This window comes from Rhineura floridana, chromosome 1 (assembly GCF_030035675.1).
Source record: "Rhineura floridana isolate rRhiFlo1 chromosome 1, rRhiFlo1.hap2, whole genome shotgun sequence".
Classification (NCBI taxonomy): Eukaryota; Metazoa; Chordata; class Lepidosauria; order Squamata; family Rhineuridae; genus Rhineura; species Rhineura floridana.
The window spans coordinates 44,665,868-44,687,579 of NC_084480.1; the positions used below are offsets into that span (position 1 = coordinate 44,665,868).

The 21,712-nt window shown below is 39.9% G+C and overlaps 1 protein-coding gene across 1 annotated transcript; it reads left to right on the forward strand.

Moving 5' to 3' along the window:
- The first annotated feature begins 409 nt into the window (after positions 1-409).
- Positions 410-21,565, forward strand: CDK7 (cyclin dependent kinase 7). Its single transcript, XM_061607458.1, has 12 exons — positions 410-586; positions 4,581-4,640; positions 7,885-7,918; positions 10,172-10,239; positions 11,736-11,804; positions 12,629-12,739; positions 13,582-13,700; positions 15,384-15,483; positions 16,235-16,321; positions 16,507-16,656; positions 19,910-20,057; positions 21,349-21,565. The coding sequence occupies exons 1-12, from the start codon at positions 527-529 to the stop codon at positions 21,372-21,374; spliced, it is 1,032 nt and encodes a 343-aa protein (XP_061463442.1). The 5' UTR covers positions 410-526; the 3' UTR covers positions 21,375-21,565.
- The last annotated feature ends 147 nt before the right edge of the window (positions 21,566-21,712 follow it).

The following is a 21,712-nucleotide window of genomic DNA, read 5'->3' on the forward strand; positions in this document are numbered from 1 at the left end:
ACTTGCAATATGGGGCTATTGGACTTCATTGGCAAAGCACTTTCAAATGTTCACAAACTTTTGAAAACATTTCCCAGAAGAAATTAAAGCAGAAATTCCTCTTTTTGCGGCTGTTTCTGTTGGCGTGAGGGGGCCGGAAGAGAGAGGGGAGGAAGAAACATGCAGCAGCCCAATATAATTATATTAAAATCTCGGATTTCTCCATTGTATTTAGCTCTCACTTGCGCCCCAAAGGCATTGTACATTGTTTTCTATTCCGCACCTCTGCGATGGCATTTATTTACTCTACAATTTCTTATCTCTACGTTAGAGATTGTTGTCAGGGCAAGCGGAAGCCTTAGGAACAAGCGTCACTTGCTAGCGTATGGCGCATGCGTAGGAGGCCGCTGTAACGCTGGTGACGGGGTGGAGTTCCGCGGGGAGGGGGAAAGCAGGAAGCGGGGAGAGGGAAGTGGGAAGAGTTGTGTTGCCGGGGGTGCGGTGAGGTTTTAAAACTGCAGGACGGTTTAAATCGCCCTTTGTCGGGATGGACGCGCGAGCGCGTGCTAAGCGCTACGAAAAACTGGCTTTCTTGGGTGAAGGACAGGTAAGCAGGACCCGACTGAGGGAAGGTAAACGGGAATGACCAGCAGCTTCTGCAGGACTCGGGCAATGGATCATTTAATAAGGCGGAGGCGATGTGCTGCCTCTGAAAGTTTTCAGGGTGAACTGGTGGAGGAACTATTGATGCTGTTGTTCCCGTTGAATGATTTCTTGTGTCAGTTTAATTTGTGTGTGTGTTGAAACCACCCGATTAGGTATCTTCTGGACGCTTCACATTTTAAGATCAATAAAATACGCATACAAAACTAGTAATAAAACAATATTTCATTTATTTCTTTATAGGACGTCTTACTTGCCTTTCACCATAAGGTCCCACGGTGGGTTACAACAGAACAGTGAAACAGTTTAAAATACACTAATACTTAATTTGTTGTTGTCATGTGCCTCCAAGTCGACTACGACTTATGGCGACCCTATGAATCAGTGACCTCCAAGAGCATCTGTCATGAACCACCCTGTTCAGATCTTGTAAGTTCAGGTCTGTGGCTTCCTTTATGGAATCAATCCATCTCTTGTTTGCCCTTCCTCTCTTTCTACTTCCTTCTGTTTTTCCAAGCATTATTATATTTTCTAATGAATCATGTCTTCTCATTATGTGTCCAAAATATGATAACCTCAGTTTCATCATTTTAGCTTCTAGTGATAGTTCTGGTTTAATTTGTTCTAACACCCAATTATTTGTCTTTTTTGCAGGCGATGGTATCCGCAAAGCTCTCCTCCAACACCACATTTCAAATGTATTGATTTTCTCTTATCAGCTTTTTTCACTGTCCAACTTTCACATCCATACATAGAGATCGGGAATACCATGGTCTGAATGATCCTGACTTTAGTGTTCAGTGATACATCTTTACATTTGAGGACCTTTCCTAGTTCTCATAGCTGCCCTCCCCAGTCCTAGCCTTCTTCTGATTTCTTGACTATTGTCTCCATTTTGGTTAATTATTGTGCCAAGGTATTGATAATCCTTGACAAGTTCAATGTCCTCATTGTCAACTGTAAAGTTACATAAATCTTCTGCTGTCATTACTTTAGTCTTTTTGACGTTCAGCTGTAGTCCTGCTTTTGTGATTTCCTCTTTAACTTTCATCAGCATTCGTTTCAAATCATTACTGGTTTCTGCTAGTAGTATGGTATCATCTTAATATCTTAAATTATTTATATTTCTCCCTCCAATTTTCGTACCTCCTTCATCTTGGTCCAATCCTGCTTTCCGTATGATATGTTCTGCGTATAGATTAAATAAGGTGATAAAATACACCCCTGTCTCACACCCTTTCTGATGGGGAACCAATCGGTTTCTCTATATTCTGTCCTTACAGTAGCCTGTTGTGCAGAGTATAGGTTGCGCATCAGGACAATCAGATGCTGTGGCACCCCCATTTCTTTTAAAGCATTCCATAGTTTTTCATGATCTACACAGTCAAAGGCTGTGCTGTAATCTATAAAGCACAGGGTGATTTTCTTCTGAAATTCCTTGGTCCGTTCCATTATTCAGCGTATGTTTGCGATTGATCTCTGGTGCCTCTTCCCTTTCTAAATCCAGCTTGGACGTCTGGCATTTCTCGCTCCATATATGGCAACAGCCTTTGTTGTAGAATCTTGAGCATTACTTTACTTAATACAGCACCAAAAATACAGTTTAAAACAGAAAATAAAGGGCAAGTCTTATATCTCAGCTGTCAAAGGGTGAGTTAAAAGGTGTGACTTCAGCATACGATGAAAGCTATACAATGAAGTTGTGAGATGCATCTCTGTTGGGAAGGGAATTCCACCTTTTGAGGGCTGCCACAGATAATGTCCTCTCCTGGGCTCCCCCCCCCCCCACTGAGGGCAGTGGAACTACAAGGGGCACACCTCTGGGGATCTTAACATATGCTTAAAGCTGCAATTTAATTCCACTTGCCTGAGAGTAAGCCCCACTGAATTCAATAGAACTGAGCAGACATGGTAAGGCTAGTGCTGGAAGCATAATTTTTTAATAGGCAATAGAGGAAGTCTGGCACTGAGGGGAATAGATATTTTTTCAGAGACTTGAAGGCTGTGAGAGAGATTATGTTCATTGTGTGTATGCTCGTCTCAGTTTTCAGGTTTGTATTTTGAAAAGTAAAGCACCTGTTTGACCAGAGATGGTGATTGTTCAAAAGAAATATATCTTTACCATGAGAAGCCTCTGTCAAAACATTTTCAACCTGGGGTCAAGCGACATGTTTTCATGGTAGTTAAAGGTAGTTAAGGTGCTCTGTAAATAATGTAGTAATGGGTAGTTGGAGACTGCTCACAAATCTGTTTTTTGGGTATAATATAGGGTTTATGTTTTTTGGTATCTGACCTGTCCGTTGTTGTCATGAAACCTTAGGACAACCTCTTGAGAATCAGTAGCAAAATGTTCTTTTTAAAAGATCATGCTAGATATTTTTGTGTAAGCAGTTTGTTCTAACTGAAACTGCTTACAGTCAGACCTTTTTCTCGTCCAGCTTTGAACAAAGGAAATTGTTTTCCGTTGGTCAAACAAAATGCAACTGTCCATTGCTCATTTGTTATCCATTGGTCAAACCTGACTTGTAATGGAGAAAAAACTTTTTAAGGGCAAGCTGGTCACATATTTGGACTGTTACAGGATTGCAGGGTTGGACTAGATGATATCTGTGAGACCACTCCCAGCCTATAGTTCTGTAGTGGTGAAGTTTGCAATAGAAAGGACTGCTGAACTGATTGAGCCAGTTTCCTTTCATAAGCTAATAGGGCCACCCAAATCTGTCAAGTGCCCCCATTAACACATCTAGCCAAGAAAAGATGTGTTGCCATAATAGCCCCCCTGCACCTGTCTGGGGCAGAAGGTAGATTTGGGGTTAGTCTGGAGTGGAGCTGGGAGCTGGAAAGACCCTGAGGTTTGCTCTGTGTGCTGAACTCCAAGCAATAGCTTTGGGGATTTCCCTACAAACCTAATGGAGAAGCAAGATCTGTTAAGAGTGTTAAGGCTGAGAATCCCTTCATCCTATGCTCAGGTTGTATATATGTTCAAATAAACCATATATCATAAAGACACCACAGTCTCTGCTGACTTTCATTCCAAGGAAACCGAACCCTGGATAAGTGTAGGAACTTCTCACTGCTTGGAGATTGGGGTACGCACAACAATACTTTAGCAAGAAAATAGCATACTTTTGCAATTCATTTTGTCAGCTGAAATACTAGCCACCTCAGCTAATACAATTGCTCGCTGGTTAGGAAACTTTTCCAAAATGGAGTTCAGTGTTTGGTGGCTAGGGAAACAGTTGACAATTGCTAAGCAACCAAAAAGGAAGCAGCAGGTCTGCATTTTGCAGCTAGCTGGAAGGAGAAGTTGGTGGGGAGAGAGAGGCTCCAAGTAGTGGCTGCTTTTGTGGCTGCTGATGCTACAGGCTAGTGCAGACTGTGTGGATGGTTCCCTGCTCCCTCATACTCACAAGGTTAAATTTGAAATGAAATAGCTCCTGTAAGGCAACATAAAGTCTCCAGTCTCATTGCATCCAAATGGAAATTAAAATTCTATAGTTAAGCCCCTGGAACTTCTGATTGATCAGAAATATAATCATGCATTACTTTCCTGTATGTAGAAAGCCTTTCTTGTATGAAATGCACAATATGTGGATAGATTATTACATGTATGTCGGTCACTATTTGTGCTAATGTTTGAAACAGCTTTGCATTAGCAATTATGCTGTATCTCTTAAATTAATTGTTTAATTTGCCTTAGTTGCTAGTACTGACCAACTTAAAGAACAGCATTAGAAAGAATGCATAACACTTCATGAGATAAAACTTCAAAATTGTTTAATTATTTTACTGCTTTTATTATTGTATTGATAGTATACCCAGCATCAGAAACATTTTATAGAAAGTAAAGCTAAACGCTTTCTAAACAAATAGCAGAGATGCTACTATATTGTTAGAAAACTGACTTTTTAATATGAAGATGTTTTTTTTCTCTTTAGTTTGCTACAGTTTATAAAGCAAGAGACAAGAATACAAATCAAATAGTTGCTATTAAAAAGGTGAGTGTGTTACTTCGGCTCAATTGTGAAATCACACCGACCCATAATTTGTGCTTGCCATAGATTGGAACCCAAGCACTGTAACATATTCTAGAGAATATGTTTTATTAAGCAATTCATACATTGTTCATTTATTTATATTATTCAGGCATATTAACCATAGTCTAGAGTTGCTTATCTGCTTCCGTTCCCCATCCCTTCAGCATTTGTCCTAAGATACTGTGAATTTTGGAGGTCAAGCAACATAACTGTGGTTTTCAATACAGAAATCATGCCAAATCATATTTGGCAAAAATCAGGAGCCTCTCTGGACCAATTATGGCCTCCCATGGGGTCCAAAGAAGCAATTTTCCTCCAAACCACACCCATCAGCTGATGTCACTAGTGGTGTCAGCTGATGGGCAGGGGGGACAGGGCTTATTAGACAGCCAAGGAGGTAGGATTTAATCCCTGCTCATCAGAAGATGAGCAGGAATTAAAGCCCTGTGCAAAAAAACCCTTTTGAAGTAGCTTGCTACTTCAAAGAGGCATTTGCAAAGGCTTTAAAACTGTTCCTGGATCCCTTTGCTCGAATGGGGATGCAGGGACTAAAGGTTTACTGCAAGTCTCCCTAACACTCTGTCCCCAATCACTGAGACTTAAAAGGGAAAGACAAGTGATCCCGCCCATCTGTCAAATTTGGCCCTTGAAGTAGATCCTGATAAGGATCTGGCCTGTAGAGCCAAAAAGATTCCTCATCCCTGGCATAAATCATGGTATGCAAACCCACTTCAAACCATGGTTCTGATTTGCTGGTTGATGGCAAACCATGGTTTATCAGTTGGATTGGTCTGATGTCCAAACTGAGCCAGTTGTTTCATTCCTGTGCTATCATGGTATCTGACTAATAATTTCTGTTACCTTGAAACTCCAGAGCAGAGGCTTTCAAACTTGGTTTTAGAAAAATGCTGAGCTTCTTTATAAGTTTATTGGAGATTTCTCAGTGATGTCATTGGTAATGATGTATAGTCTTCCTCAGAAGACAGCTTGTCCACTGCTCCTGAACTTCTGCTATGCTCAAATTCTAAGTCACACCGCTGGTTCCACTGAGACCCAGTCAGCCTCAACTGTGCACACCCTTGGAACATACTTTAGAATTTTCTCTGACAGAAGTCCACAACTCCTCTACATTACTGCAGGCAAAGTAGATGTGAAATGGGTTCATTGAAAACATCCTGAAAACCACTACAGTAATGATGCATCTTCAGCCTGTATGTCTTGTTTTCTTCATAATGACAATAGCAATTTAATCAAACCTAGAACTTGGTGCTCTCCAGATGTTTTGGACTACCATTATCCCTGATGATTGCCTCCTCTGGTTGAGGCTGATGGGAGTTGGTGTCCATGAACATCTGAAAGGCACCAGATTTGGGAAGGCTGTTCAAGGCAAATCTCATTGTGCACCTTGGGTGATATTCAATTGTGCCCATCCGCTAGTGTAATGGACTTTCCCTTGTGCAGTGGGACTCCCCCTTCCTCTCCTCCCCTCTGCAGCCCTCACATTCCCATAAAATCATATTTGGAATGTTGGGCGACCCTCTGGAGCAGATGTGGGGGCTTCAGGGGAGAGGAAAAGAAGAAAATCTGCTGTACTGAATACCTTAAATAAGTTTTCAAGATATACCAGGTTTTTCTTAGCACTGCACAAGTGCAACAAGTCTTAAGTTCAGCAACATGCCAGATAAATGTTTATCTCCTCTGTGAAATTGTTATGGAAATATGCAGAGATACTCAGCATCTGAGCTGCGTATGTGCCAGTGTGTGTATTTACCTAAGTAGTACCTGCTGGGAGGAAGGGCGGGATATAAATCAAATGATAGCTAGCTAGCAAGCAAGCAAGTGAGTGAGCAAGCAAGCAAGCAGACTTTTACCCTGCATTTAGATCATGGAGACTTAAGACTTAGTAAAATAAGAAAAGCTATTTTACAGGAATACCCCGCTATACGGACCTGCACTTTAAGGACACTTGCGAGTACAGACATACTTACAGTAGCACCATTCCCGTTTACGTATGCTCGCTTCGCAAGAACGGACACTTAACCTTTGGTTGTGGCCTGTTCTTTTGGTGTGTGGGTGGTGGAAAGAGATGCGACCACGCGACCGTGGATCAGCTGAGAGGCGCAATCGCGATCAGCTGAGAGGCATGGCGGCGCAGCCGCAGAGGCTTTAGCGCGGGGCTTTGAGGCTCTGCGTGAAGGAGAGGTGGCACAGTGGCGGCGCAAGGAGAAAAGGTAGTGCTTCACTTTAAGTACATTTTCGGTTTATGTACTCGCTATGGACCCATTGCGTACGTTACTGCAGGGTATTCCTGTATTTATAGAAATACATAGTAGATAGAAAGCAGAGCTTGGAAAAGTTACTTTTTTGAACTACAACTCCCATCAGCCCCAGCCAACATGGCCACTGGATTGGGATGATGGGAGTTGTAGTTCAAAAAAGTAACTTTTCCAAGCTCTGAAAAGGCATACCTAGTTCTGACTAACTAAGTTGGAGGCGCAGTGCCCAAACTTTGGCATTGCCCTTATGGCTCAGGAGAGAGAGAGCAGAGACAAAGGTGTCTCCTCTCTCTCAGACAGTCAAAGAAGACGAAGGAGGGGCAAGTCAGCTTCTGTGAGCATATCAGCTTACAACGGAAGGAAGTTAGGTAGAGAACAGCACAGGTAAAGGTAGGCAAGCCTAGCTAGCTGGAGGACCCTAACTCGTATCTTTCTTCTGGAATACAAACAAAAGAACCCAAACAAGAGTTGCTCTTCCCCCACTTCCAACAGAAATTGGGGCTCAACCTACGCATCTGTTCTATGGGATATTTAAAATACTTCCAGGCCACAATGATTCCTGTGTGCTGATAAGTACCATATAAATAAAATGTAATAATAATTTCATGTGTTTGTGTATTGGGTTTGACCATATTTATGTAATTGTGCAGATTTTTTGTAACCTACTGAAGTTTTTAAAGCAACAAAGGCTGCAGTCCATAAACAAATCTGTCTGAAATTACTTTCAAGTAAAGATGCATTGACTGAATTGTTAATCTGTTGTTGTTGTTGTTGTTGTTTATAACGCACCCTTCCTCCCAAAGGAGCCCAAGATGGCAAACATGTCAACAAAACAATTTAACAACAACAATGCTTATAGAACTACTGAGGTCTGACCTGCATTTGGTAATGAGAGCTGTTGTCTTAATTAAACAAGATTCTTTTTTTAGATCAAACTTGGACATCGATCAGAAGCTAAAGATGGTAAGTACCAGAAATACACAGATATCAGCAAACTACTTTGCATATGGTAGAATATTGCTACCACAGAGGCAAATGAGTTGATGTTCTTTTCAGTTTTGAGTGGAAGAGATAACAACAGGTGCCTTCTGTACTAACTTTCAAATGTTTGCTGAAAATTTTTCTTTGCTGCCACGCTTATGCAGACAATTAAGAAAAATATTTTCCATAATAGGCTGGCGGTGATCTGTTTTAATATTTGTGTTTATTGTATTATAATTGTTGTAAATCACTTTGATATTTTTTGTGAAATTGTAGTATCCGAATATTTTTATAATAACGAATGAGATGCATGTAATTCCATTTCTTTTGTAGTAGACTAGTGGCATAATATCCTTACTCCACTGTTCCTTTGGTGATGTAGATAAAATTTACATTTATTTCTTTTTTATGCTCTGTTTCTTTGTGTGTGTTTTTTATAATTTTGAGCAGTAATATGGGTTTTCTGAAATATTTTGAATTGGAAAATTTTCTGATGTCTTAGTGAGGGATCTAATTTAGCATATTTATGTTACTTTTATTTAATTGACAGAAGTAAACATTTTGAAACTGCCAAGCTTGCCTAATATTTTATTTGCAGTTGGCATCCGTTCATTGTTACTAATGAAATGGATTTTTTTCTGCAGAAAAATAAAGCACTGAAAAATTTTCTGTGCTTCATCACTGATTTGAATGCACTTCTTCATGTGAATTGTGCATTCCATCAGTTAAACAAGCCTGTATTGAGTTTAATTTATTGTTTATAGCCTGCATTTTTATTACAATAACTAAGAATTAAAAATATTTATGTCCCTCCCTTGCTCCCATAGGAGCCAATATAATAAACAATAATAAAATAATACATCATTACAAGAACAATATGACCTCAATAGTAAAGTATCAGTTGCAAAAACATTAAGATAGCAGTACTATGATTTCATCATAAGAAACAGGTTACTGTTTAAAAGCTATCCTATTTTTAAAAAACTGCTTACAATCATGGAAAGACAGGAAGAGAGGGAGAATGACAATCTACACTGGGAAGGAGTTTCACAGTCAGCACTACTGCTGAGAAGCCTCTGTCTATTATTCCCATCCACCTGATCCCATGGATGGATGGAACAAAAAGCAGGGCTTCTGAGGTTGATCTCAAGGCTAGGTAGATTCATAGGAGAGTCAGCAGTTACTGAGGTAACCTGATACTAAACTGTTTAGGACTTTAAACATGAATACCAGCACTTTACATTGAGCCTGGAAATAAATAGGAAGCATGCTGAAATGAAATAAGATGGTAGTTATGTGCTCCAATCTTCGGATGCCAGACAGTAGTCTGGAAGCAGTATTTTGCGCTAGTTGAAGTTTCTGGACTTTCTGTTTAAAGGCTGATCCATGTAGAGAACATTGCAGTAATCTAGCAGCAAGTAGGGCAGGCACAACTGAAGCCTAGTCCATCTTTTCCAAGAGGAGTTGCAGCGGACAAACAACTGCATCTAGGAAGGCTAACAATCACTCCTACCACTCCTCATCACTCCTACCACCTGTATATCCAAGAAAAGCAAGGGATCAAGGAGTTCCCCAAGCTGCACTTCAAAAACAGCTTAGGCATGCAAAACTGTTAGATTATAGTAAGATGTTTGTGTAACTGTGGTGATACATAATGAGGAACAGTACATCCAATACATCACGGATTTAATCCAAAATAAACTCTTGCATATCTATTATTCAAGCAAGAAAGATGTGAATTAATCTTTTCTTCGTGCCACTGTTTCCCTCCCTATTATAGAAACATTGGTTTTAGGAAAAGTATGACTTCACAGGACACCTGCAAAGGCACCTTGATTTTGTTTGAACGGCAGCAGACTTATTGCAGGATGCAGGGAATGGAAATTATAGTGGCTTGGAATGCTTATCTTGACTACAATATTTGAAGCTTGGTCATGGAGCTAGGCTCTAATTAGAAATGTATATCAGAAATATTCATAAATTTGAAATAAACTTATCCACAAAAGGTACAGAGACCTGCTCACCTGAGTTAGGGGACTTCAGGATTTGAATCTATAATCTCATGGGTTTAAAACTAGCAAAGATATGTTGCATAAATCATTGGGGCAAAAGTACCAACCTTTGCTCCCTCTTATCCAGGATGGCTTTGAGACACTTAAAAGTACCACAGGCATTGTACATTGCTGAGGGTAGTTTACCTTCGTTGTTGTTTTCATGTGTTTTCTTTCAATTCAGGTATAAATAGAACAGCCCTTAGAGAAATAAAACTACTGCAGGAACTTAGCCATCCAAATATTATAGGGGTAAGTATGAAGCATTTCTTTATTAACAATATTTACACACCACCCAATAACAAAATTTTCTTAGCAGGTTACAATAAGTAAAGCAGAGAATAAAATCAATATACAAACTCTCAGCAATACCAAGATATAAATAAAAAGGATTTTAGATTTAAAAAAAATAAAATTATGGGTGGTATTCAGTGCTAGTCCTACTCAGATAAGACCCACTTAAGTTAATGGACATGGTAACTTAGGTTTATTCATTTCAGTGGATCTACTCTGGATAGGACTTAGTCGAAAACAACCCTATGAATATAAAGGGCCTGGGAAAAGAAAAAGGCTTTCGCATTGTCTCTGAGGATGATTTTGGGATCCATGTAGGTACAGGTGGGAGGAGGCGATCTTCAAGTAACCATGTCCTAAACTTGTTAGGGCTTTGTTAGTCAAAACCAAATTACACCTGAAAACAGACTGAAACCCAGTTCAGATGCCTAAGCGCTTCTGTAATATGATCAAACTTCCCAGTCCCAGTTAACTGTTTTGCATCTCTTCTCTGCGCTAACTATAATTTCCAGTCACAGTTTTCAAAGGAGCCCCATGTACAATGCATTGCAATAATCCAAACACTAGGTTTCCAGAGTATGGATAACTGAAGCAAGGTTAACTCCATCCAGATGGGGCTGCTGCTGGTATATCAGCTGAAGCAGATAAAAGACGCTCCAGGCCACAGAGGCCACTTGTGCCTCCAGCAACAATGCTGAATCAGTTGTCAATTTTTTGTTATCCAGTGTACTATTATGATTAAAATCAATTGGGAATAGCTTTCCTGAAAGCAAAGGTTCATAAAGGGTTCTTTTTACAGGGGTTTGCACTGAAAGTTCAAGCTGGGGCTGCAAAAGAAAAATCTTCCTTTCCAGCCCCAGCTCTTTCTTTGCAGCCAAGAAGATGCAAGGTGAGTTTTGAATTTGGTCCCTTTTTCTGTCACCATGCAGGATGATGAAAAAAAGTTGCCAAATTCAAAAAGTGCCAAATTTTCCCTGCAAAGGAAGGATCAGGAGCACAATTAGAGTGCACTTCTGATTTTTCCTCCTTTGCAGGGATGGGTTGAAGTTTCAAGCTATGACTTGAACTTTCCTGCACCTGACATCATATGATTTCAGGCTCAGAAAATGTGGGTGTGGTTTGCCCCCAAACGGCCTTGTGGACCTATTTAGGATATTGTAGGAAATCAAATGGATGGTGAGACTCAGTCACAGCATTGCTTGGAGTGCTGCCGCCGTAGCCAGGTAAGTCTGCCAGGGACCACCAGAGCGGATACTTTGCCCAGCACATACACACAGATCAGATTCAACCAGAGCTTGGAAAAGTTACTTTTTTGAACTACAACTACCATCAGCCCAATCCAGTGGCCATGCTGGCTGGGGCTGATGGGAGTTGTAGTTTAAAAAAGTAACTTTTCTAAGCTCTGGATTCAACTGTACTGTCACTTAAATAATTTGAGTATATTTTTCTTTCAGCTTCTTGATGCATTTGGACACAAATCTAACATTAGTCTAGTGTTTGATTTTATGGAAACTGATCTAGAGGTAAGATTGCCATAAACTGGCCACTGACTTAATTTATTTTCCCCCTGAGGCAAACTTGGTCTATAATTAAGCATTTACTTTATTATATATTGAAGGCAAAGGTCCTGCGGAAAAGTCATTGAGAGTTGAAGAAAAGACATGGGGAGGGCAATAGAGAAGGTAGAACAGTATTTCTCTCCAAAATCTGCAGTCATTGGCTCCCACATAAAATATTTGGGGGCAGTATTATGCCTGGAACTGCCTGTGTGGTAGTCTCCATGAAGACATCTCTTACACCCTTTAATTCCACATTCTTCTGTGAAGCCTTTAGAACAACTCCTAGTCCCAGTATTCTACTGTAGTAAGCCCAAGTACAGTATATGCAACTGAAATAATTACATACCCTTGTCTTCATTTGCCTCCCCTTCCTTCCATTGCCTGTTTTTAGTCTGTGAGCCCCTTGTGGTCAGGGTCTGTCCTCATTCTTGCCAAGGTGCCATGCACATAGATTGTGCTGTATCAATACTTGGTATTTTTTAACACAAGCAGACTGTATTACAGAGACCCAACTGGCCACCACTAGAAGTTGGGCATTTAGTGTTGCCGGTCCCATACTGTGGAACTCTCTTTCAGAACAGATTTGGCAGGCACCCCTGTATTTCTCAGTATACCAAATACATGACAATTTTTTCTCTTTGTTCATTACAAAGCCTGTTTGATAGGCCTGGATCAAAGAGAATGAATGTTCTGTTGTTGGACAATGTGCTAAAACATACATACATCTGTGTAATTTATCTGTATTTTAAAACCTTAACAATTTGTAAAATGCATTTTATATTTTACAGGTTATAATAAAGGACACTAGTCTTGTGTTGACACCTTCTCACATCAAAGCATACATGCTAATGACACTTCAAGGTTTGGAATATTTACATGAACATTGGATCCTTCATAGGGTAAGGGAGTCTAGAATGGTCTCTGAGCAAACAAGAAATTTCTCCCATTAAGGTTTTTGGGATTAAAATGTGATGATGCTCCACGTAAATGATCTTAGTCTTTAAAAAGCTTCTGGGTTTTTTTTTGTTGATTAGAAAAGTGCCTAAATCCTGAAATATCACATTGTTCTAAAAAAATAGAACAGTAAGCATGTAGGGATATTTTAGCTGTTAAAAATTCTTGTCAGTTTGTAGTGTAACATTTTAAAAGAAATCTAATCCATCTTTGTTAATAATTTGTAACTGGTCACAACGATAATAGTAAAAATTGAATCTTTTTGAAGGATAAAACCCAATGTTCTCCAAGGACCTATGTGTATAACAACTTGATCCTATGATTGTCTACTTAGAAGCAAATCCTGTTACATTTAATAGGACTTTTCTTCCAACAAAATGTATGTAGGATTGCATCCTAAACTGCTTAAATTGCATTGTATCACCTCATCATTGTGTTTAAGTAAACTCTAAATCCTAAACAGTAGTCTCAATCTGGTCACCTGTTGTAGTAAAAAACTTTATTGTGTTGCCAGCATATATAGGGCATGACATATTGATCAAGTGATAAAGTTTCTTCATCCTAAGCTCTTATTTGCTGACAGAGCAAATCTGAGGCCTTGCTTATTTTCAGAAGCACAAACAAGTATTAAGGGCACAGTCTAATTTGGCGTAGTCTGGTTTGCCATTGTTGTTTCTATTTAGCTTTATATGCTTTCAGAGGCATAGTAATCTTTGATCCCAAAGCTTGCTTCCTTTAAAAAAATATTTATTCTCAGTGATGACACATCCATATTTTCCCCTTTAAGGATCTTAAGCCAAACAACTTGCTGCTAGATGAAAATGGAGTTTTGAAGCTGGCTGACTTTGGTCTGGCAAAATCTTTTGGAAGTCCAAACAGAGTTTACACACACCAAGTAGTAACAAGGTAAGAGAGAGATCCCTCCTGGAATACATGTGGCCAGCTGCTTTGACAACTTCAGCTACTTGCCCAATCTCTAATTGCATACAGGGAGGCGAACTTGAATAAGAGAGTTGGTGTGGTATAGCATTTGGAATATCGGACTAGGACTGGGGAGGCTCAGGTTGAAATCTCCACTTTATCATGAAGCTCAGTGGTTCTAGGCCAGTCACCATCTCTACACTTACCTCACCTATCTATCTCATAGAGGAGTTGTGAGGATAAAGTGGGGAAGACTATGTATGCCTCCTTGAGCTCTTGAGAAGAAAGGCAACATATAAATGTGTTAAATAAATGTTCTGCAAGCAGTACCCATTTTAATCCCCTGGAACCAATTAACAAATATTAAAGATGACACACTACTGTATTTTAAAGAGCATGAATGCATATATACTGAAGCACAAGTCATGAAAGTATCTTGCTGCTTTAGAACTATCCCACATGTATGGGAATTTGAAGCTTATAGATGAGGCCACTCTTATGTAGGTTTTGTGATAGGTTTTCTGTATCATGTAATCTGCACAATGCATGATCTGAGGCCAAGAGCTGAGACTTGGAATGCTATCTCATTTCCCAGGAATGGGATATTGATAAATATTAGTATAGTCAACAAACAAAAATACACTGTCAAAATGCTATTATCCTTCAAAAGTATATGCTTTAGATTTGTGGGTTCTGGAACAGATAGGCATTCCAACTGTCATTTTGCCCCCCACCCATCCCAGCAATACAATTATGCTCTCTCAGAACATGTTTTCAGTCTTCATTACTGCATTGGAAGGCTTAGCTATCTGCCACATTGATTACAAAGAGATAATAAGAGATCAGGACTGGCATGTAGCTCAGCAGTGGAAGCAGAGCAATCACTCATTTTTCTTTTCTTCCAGTTAATATGTGTGAAAGAGGAGGGAAGTTCTGCCAGCATATTAATGACCACAGAGCTTCATGCTCTACCTGACAACCAGTCACTAGATCCCAGGCTATGGTCTGAAGGCACATAAGGCCAGCTCCCTGCTGAAGCTATGCAAGGTCTGGTCTGGTCAGTGTCTGGATGGGACACCGCCTGGGAACCATATGTAAGCCGCCTTGGGTTTCTATTATGAAAAGAAAGGCGGGATATAAATGTAATAAATACATAAATAATAGTTAGGAACAGAGCTTGGAAAAGTTACTTTTTTAAAACTACAACTCCCATCAGCCCCAGCCAGCATGGCCACTGGATTGGGCTGATGGGAGTTGTAGTTCAAAAAAGTAACTTTTCCAAGCTCTGGTGAGGAATTGCACAATGCAAACAAACTTCAGTGGCATATGTGAAATCAGAGCTGCCCAATATATTGCATTAATAGCTATTACTAGGATTCATTCAGCTGAGCAGTAAGATTGCTTGACTTTTGAAAGCAGTCAATCCCCCCCATTTCAAATCTTTATTTCACCCACTTTTGAAAACCAGTAAATTGTGCAATACTAACTTAGACTCGTATTTGCTTGCCTTTTTATGGAGGAAGAACAGATTATTTTGCAAATTTGGACCATCTTCTTACAGGACAAACGAGACACGGTGTAAATCTTTAGGCACAAAATAGGATAGAGTTTGTATTGAATGTACTGTGCACGTCTCATAAATGTAGCATATCTCCATTTGTTTTTCAGGTGGTATCGAGCTCCTGAGCTACTATTTGGTGCTAGAATGTATGGCGTAGGTGTAGATATGTGGGCAGTGGGCTGCATATTGGCTGAATTGCTTCTCAGGGTAAGAACTAAGTGCAGCTGACATATGAAATTATCTTCTGCTCTTGCACAAATGGTTAATCTTCTGGTATTTTACAAGTAACACCAATTTGATACCAGCAACCTCTGTCATCAGTTTTAAGATGAGGAACTTCCTTAGGACATACAAGCGTTAAACGTGGAGGATATATTGACCAGATTTGCACATAACCATGGCTTAGCACAAACAAACAAAAGTGTGGGTTCCCGGAGTGAAGGTCATGGTTACAGCATTCTTCCCCCAGTCCTGTTGCTGCCACACTTCCCAGGGCTGAGCTTAGTGTTGCATCCAAAGCTGGAATCATAGTTTGTCTGACTCCAGACAAACAATGAGATGTAACCATGGGCTCCTCCTGGGAGGAAAGGCATGATATAAATTTAATAAATAAATAAATAATAACCAGGATTTGTTCTTGGTTTACTGCTCACAGTTTGTCTGGTGAGACTAACCGTGAGCCCTAGTTCAGATATAATGCTAAGCCAAACTATGGCTTAGCCCCAGGAAGCTTGGGAACAGAAGGACCAAGGAGGAGTGCTATCACTGCAATCCTTGCTCCAGGAACCCGCATGTTTGCTCATTCACATTAAGCCATTAGTATTATATGTGAAATGGGCTAGTGCCATTCGTAGAATTTACTTACCAGAAAAGTTCAAGGATTCTAGGGCTGAACTTGGTTAGTTCTGAACTCTTACAGAGAACAATATTGAAAGCCGCTCTATTCATCTTACTATAGGTGCCATTTTTGCCAGGAGACTCTGACCTGGATCAACTCACAAAGATATTTGAAACCCTGGGTACTCCAACAGAGGAACAGTGGCCTGTAAGTTCTTGAGTTAATAGCCTTATAATAAAAACTGGCAAAGAGAGTTGATAGAAACTTAATTGTTTTCACTAGCTTTATACTTAATGTGTATTTGTAGATGAGGACTGTTGTCGACTGTAAACTATTCATTCTGTAGCTGCTGAATACTATTTGCTGTATCTGTTTCCTTTTTTTCTCAACAGGGTATGACCACTCTTCCAGATTATGTTACTTTTAAAAGTTTTCCTGGAATGCTGCTTCATCACATCTTCAGTGCTGCTGGTGATGATTTGCTAGAACTTCTGCAAGGCTTATTTACATTTAATCCTTCTACTAGGGTCACAGCTACTCAGGTACTTAAATTTTTCCCCATAAACTGAAAACCGTTACTGCCAGTATTTATCAAAAGTAGTTTCCACACAAGTCTCAAGTAAAACTGCCATATTTAAAAGTGCTGCAAAATACATAGTTTCTCTTTCATGCACACTTTTAACAGATTTTCAATATAACATCTTAGCAATGAGCCCCTAAAAAGGTTGGTATCCACACAACCATTTCAGTTCTGTTTCTGATGTTAATGGATCTTTCATTTTGCATTCTGATACCTGCTTCGGCTGTAGGAAAATGGATGGTGTGATTTGAGACAAAAAATACACCTGTTAGGGCGATGCCTCGAAAAGTTTGCACTCAGCTGGGCTGCTGGCCAAACTGTATTGCCCAGCTTAAGAGGGGAAGAGAAGAGACATCCCAGCCAGCTGACCAGTACTGCCAACCCAATCACATCAGTAACAGGCCAACCAAAGCAACTGAGCAGTAAAAAAGGGAAGAGATGGGGATCTCTCTCCTACCCGAGTTGGGTCTGTGTATTTTATTAGGGGCAAGAAGAGGCAGCCTGTTTGACTTGTCAGCATTAAGTGGCCAGGAAGTATTCTCCCATGGCTCAGAGAGCAAGCAAAGAAGAGGAACAGGTGCTGGGCCAATAGCCTTCACTGCTCTGAGTCCAAGGAACCAATATATCAACCAGCAAGATTGCCTGTGGCAGAATGCAGATAATCCACAGCAATTTTATCATTCTGATTGCCTGAACCTGTGCAAATTTATTTGGTAATGCCAGTGAATTCAGTGAGACTTAATCCCAAGTACACTGCAACTTAAGAAAACATGTACTTTGAGCTCTTAGTGTTTTTTTTAAAAGTGTGTCACTAAAACAAAGGACTGAAGCAGTCCTCTTTCCTGAGCCACAGACTGACAGCTGCTTATTAGAAATGTGTGCTACAGTGACACTGCTTGTGTATACAGCAATGAGAATGGCTGTATACTATATAGTCAGCATATGTTACCAAATTCTTCCAAGATACACAGGAAGTAATTGTGTTTGCATTTTTACAAATTTGTAGGGCACTACAATATCTCAGAGAGGAGGTCAGGTCTCCTGCTCCCCTGATGCATTCACTATAGCAGCTAAATCTCCCTGCTTCTTAAAGTTTGATAGAAATATCTGTTTGCTATAGGTACATTCTTAAACTGCAAGGTTTTTTGCCTATTAGTGAATTATTATTATGCAGTTGTGGTTATTCATTGTGGCTGTTCTTTGTAGTCTTCATTTCTCCTAGTTACTTACTACAACTATTTCTTGGCATAGACCAGTGATGTGGAAACCTGTTCAACACTTGAAACCAAATCAAAAAGTTAACCAAAACTTGGATACTTGCATATTAGTTGTGCATAATTAATATCTTGGCTATAATTTTACGAGCCCAGCAAAGCTGGAAATGGTGATCATATTGCACATCTTACAATATATTACTCGCCCCATAAAGTTAATCCTTGAACATTTTTACAGTACTTTGAAAGCTATTTGCAAGCACAAATACTAATGGAAGAGAGTGGGAAGGAGCAGGATGAGATGTCAAGGCTGCAAAACTTTATTTTGGAATATACATACAATCCAGATATTCTAGTGTTGTACATGTTGCTTTGCCAAAATAGTTTATTTAAGCATTAACTACACTATAAAATGTGTTTGCCTACATGCAACACACTGAAGTATTTGAGGATAATTATAAGAGACCAAAAATCCATCAACTGCAGTCAAGTGAGATACAAACTACACAAATATTGATTATATAAAATAATGTTCTTAAGTAAAAAACACTTAGCCCAGGGATATGTGTACTCCACATTAAAATAAAAAATGTAAAAGTGCACATTCAATCTAAATTCTGTTCCTACATTATACAACTTGAGCCATTTTGCAGTTGCTATTTTCATAATTTATTCTGGTTTTTTAATCATGAAAGAGAAAGGACAATGCATTCTGTTCTCAATCACTGAATATGTTATTCAGCCGTCTCTCTGGCTTTTAGATTTCAACACAACCCTGGCTCTGCCAACTTGTAAGAAAAAGTGTCCTTTATAAGAACATAATGTCATGCCCTATGCCACCCTGTAGGTGCCAGGTGCATGTTTAGGATCCAATTCCCCACTCTGGGTAATTGATCCTGACCAACCAATCCCCCTTGCCAAGGCTGTGCAAACCAACACCAACCCTGCAAGGTAGAAGATAGGCTGCCACACCCCTCAATCTGAACAACTACTCTGACTCAGGGGAAACTCATAGCCCAGGTATAGTTCTACCAGGGATTTCCAAGGACAAGAGCCAGACAGGCTCTCCTCGTCCAGAAGCCCCAGGCAAAGCCAAAACACAGTAGTTTGTGGTCTGTGGCCAAGGTACCAGGTTCAGAGCCAAACACGCCCTCCAGCAATGAACACACATGGGTAAATAGAAGTAGCTTTATTGAATAAAATATAAGTGCCCAATTAATAGCAGCAAAACAGTTCCTTAAGGCCTATACCCAAACGGGTTAAGGTAACACACATAAGAGTTCAGACACAACCAAAAATAACAAAACTAACTAGCCTATTCTACTTACTTGAAGAGGTAGTTGTTGTAAATCTCACTTCTCCCGCGAGAGGCATAAGTTGGGTAGTGAAGGCAGTGGAACCCCACTCAGGTAACCACCCATCTAGATGGAACCCAAGGGGAACAAAGGCTATAGGTTTCACCCCCTACACTTAAAGAAAAATCCCTAGCAGCAGTTCACAGTAATTTAGCCAATCGGGGCTTTCTAATGAGGTAATGCTTCCCGGAGCTTCTTTGGTTTTTGCACCTAGCAGGCCCCCTCCTTCCCCCATGATCTCAACTCTTCTCAGGCCTGTTTGACCTTGAGTACCAGGCTCCCAGCTGATAACAGAGATAACCGAGTGCTGCTCTTCAAGCCCATCTCCTCCCAAGATGAAATCCCCCCAAATCTCTGCATCAGAGCCATGTTACAGTAACCATTCTGAACCATGCTACAATTTCATGACATATAATACATTGAAAAAATCACTTCACAGAAAGATTGTACAGAACTGAAATTATGAAGCACCATAGACTGTCTCATCAACCATACGCTCGTCACCACCACCCCCTCACCCTCTTCTCTTCCTCCAGCACACATGCAATATCCCTAATTAAATAAGCTAAATATCATAACATATTAAGCACAGATTTTATAAAAATGACATAGAATCTCAGCTGTATCTGATTCTTTTCTTTTTAAGGCGCTGAAACACAAGTATTTTAGTAATCGACCAGCACCAACACCTGGAAGCCAGTTGCCAAGACCCAACTGCCCTGCAGAAGCCTTGAAAGAGCAACAAAATCCAGTAACAAATTTAAAAAGAAAAAGAATGGATGGAGCAGATCAAGGTAGCAACATTAATTTAATAGGTTGGCACTTTTTATGTCAAATGTAAAATTCAGACATTATCTTACGATTTGTCTAGATACAATGCAACATTGAATTTGCTAGTTTGGGCCCAGAATATCAAAATGCATCCACAAGCTGACTTTTAAGACTTTTTTTTAACCAAAGGGTTGTATCATTGTGGACAAGCTCACACCTGCTAAGGCTGCATTGTTGCAATAATTTTTCAGGAAAATAATTCATGTGGATAACTCTAATCATTTTGAGATCAGGTATGCTTCTCAGGGAGAAGCATTTGCTTCCCTTCACTTTTGTGTAGATTTTAGTTCCCCCCCGCCTTTGAAACTGACTAAGAACGTAAGAACCACCTGCTGTATCAGGCCAGTGACCCATCTAGTTCAGCATACTGTTTTCACAGTGGCCAATCAGATGCCCATGGAAAGCCCACAAGCAGGACCTGAGTGCAACAGCACTCTCCTCTCCTGCAGTTTCCATCAACTGGTATTGAGAAGCATGCTACAACTAACTATGGTTGGTGTTGGTACACATGTAACACTGACAGTTGTTGGCTCTGTAAAGGTGGAGGAGAAGGAACTTTTAATGTGCTCTTGATTTGCGTATCATGGTTTAGAATAGGTGTGGGGAATCGTTGGCCCTCCAGATGTTGAACTACAACCCCCATCATCCCTGACCATTAGCGATACTTGCTAGGCCTGTAGTTCAGCAACATCTGGATGGAAGATCACACAATGTTACATCTGCTTTGGACCCAAAGAGTGCTGCTGTTGTCATTAAGGCCCTGGTTTATGAAGACCAGGCCCAGCAAATCCTTGTGTACTGGAGCCAACAAAACCTTCTGGGCAGATGTCTAATTTGAGAACGTTAACTATGCTCTGTTCAAACTGATTTTTTTATGAGTGACTCTTCAAGAACTTGGCAAAAAGCTAGAGATTTCTTTTTGCATCTTCCAATCCCAAACCCTACAACCATCGGCAGCAGATGGCTGCAGTACTCGGAAGAGCAGAGAAGTATCATGGGAAGGAAGCAGACTATATTGGAGTCACGGTAGGGACACTGGGGACACAGCTAGCCTGATTTTGTACTTGTTGAAGCATTATTATCACCACTGCTACCACCCCAATTAGATTGGGAATAGATAGTAGAATTTGTTAATTAATTAAAGGTATTTAAGTATAATAAAACTGAAATGGGTCGGGCACAAGCAATCTTACTTTTTATCTTGCAGCAATAATGACTTAAACTGACTTATATTAAATTTACGTCTCTCCCCAGGGTTGCCAAAAAAATTGGTGTTTTGACTACCGTGGAAACAGGGATATCGACTATTTCTGCTGCTATGAAGTCTGAAAAGACCAAATAATGTGAAATTTCCAGTGTCACAGTTTGGATTAAAACATAATCTATAAATGTAAAATGTGTGTAATATTCAACTCTAAAAACCATGTATTTTTTATTACTGCTTTTAAAAAAATAAAAAAGTGTTAAAAGACTTTGTGATTAGTAATATGTACTAGATGAGATACAGAAGCTCAGCACAGAGCAATGCCAAATGACATCTTATGCTAGAAGTTTCCAAGGGGCTGAGAAATTGCAAATAAACCGAGATGCAGAGATTTGCATTCTGGGTACAGATTAA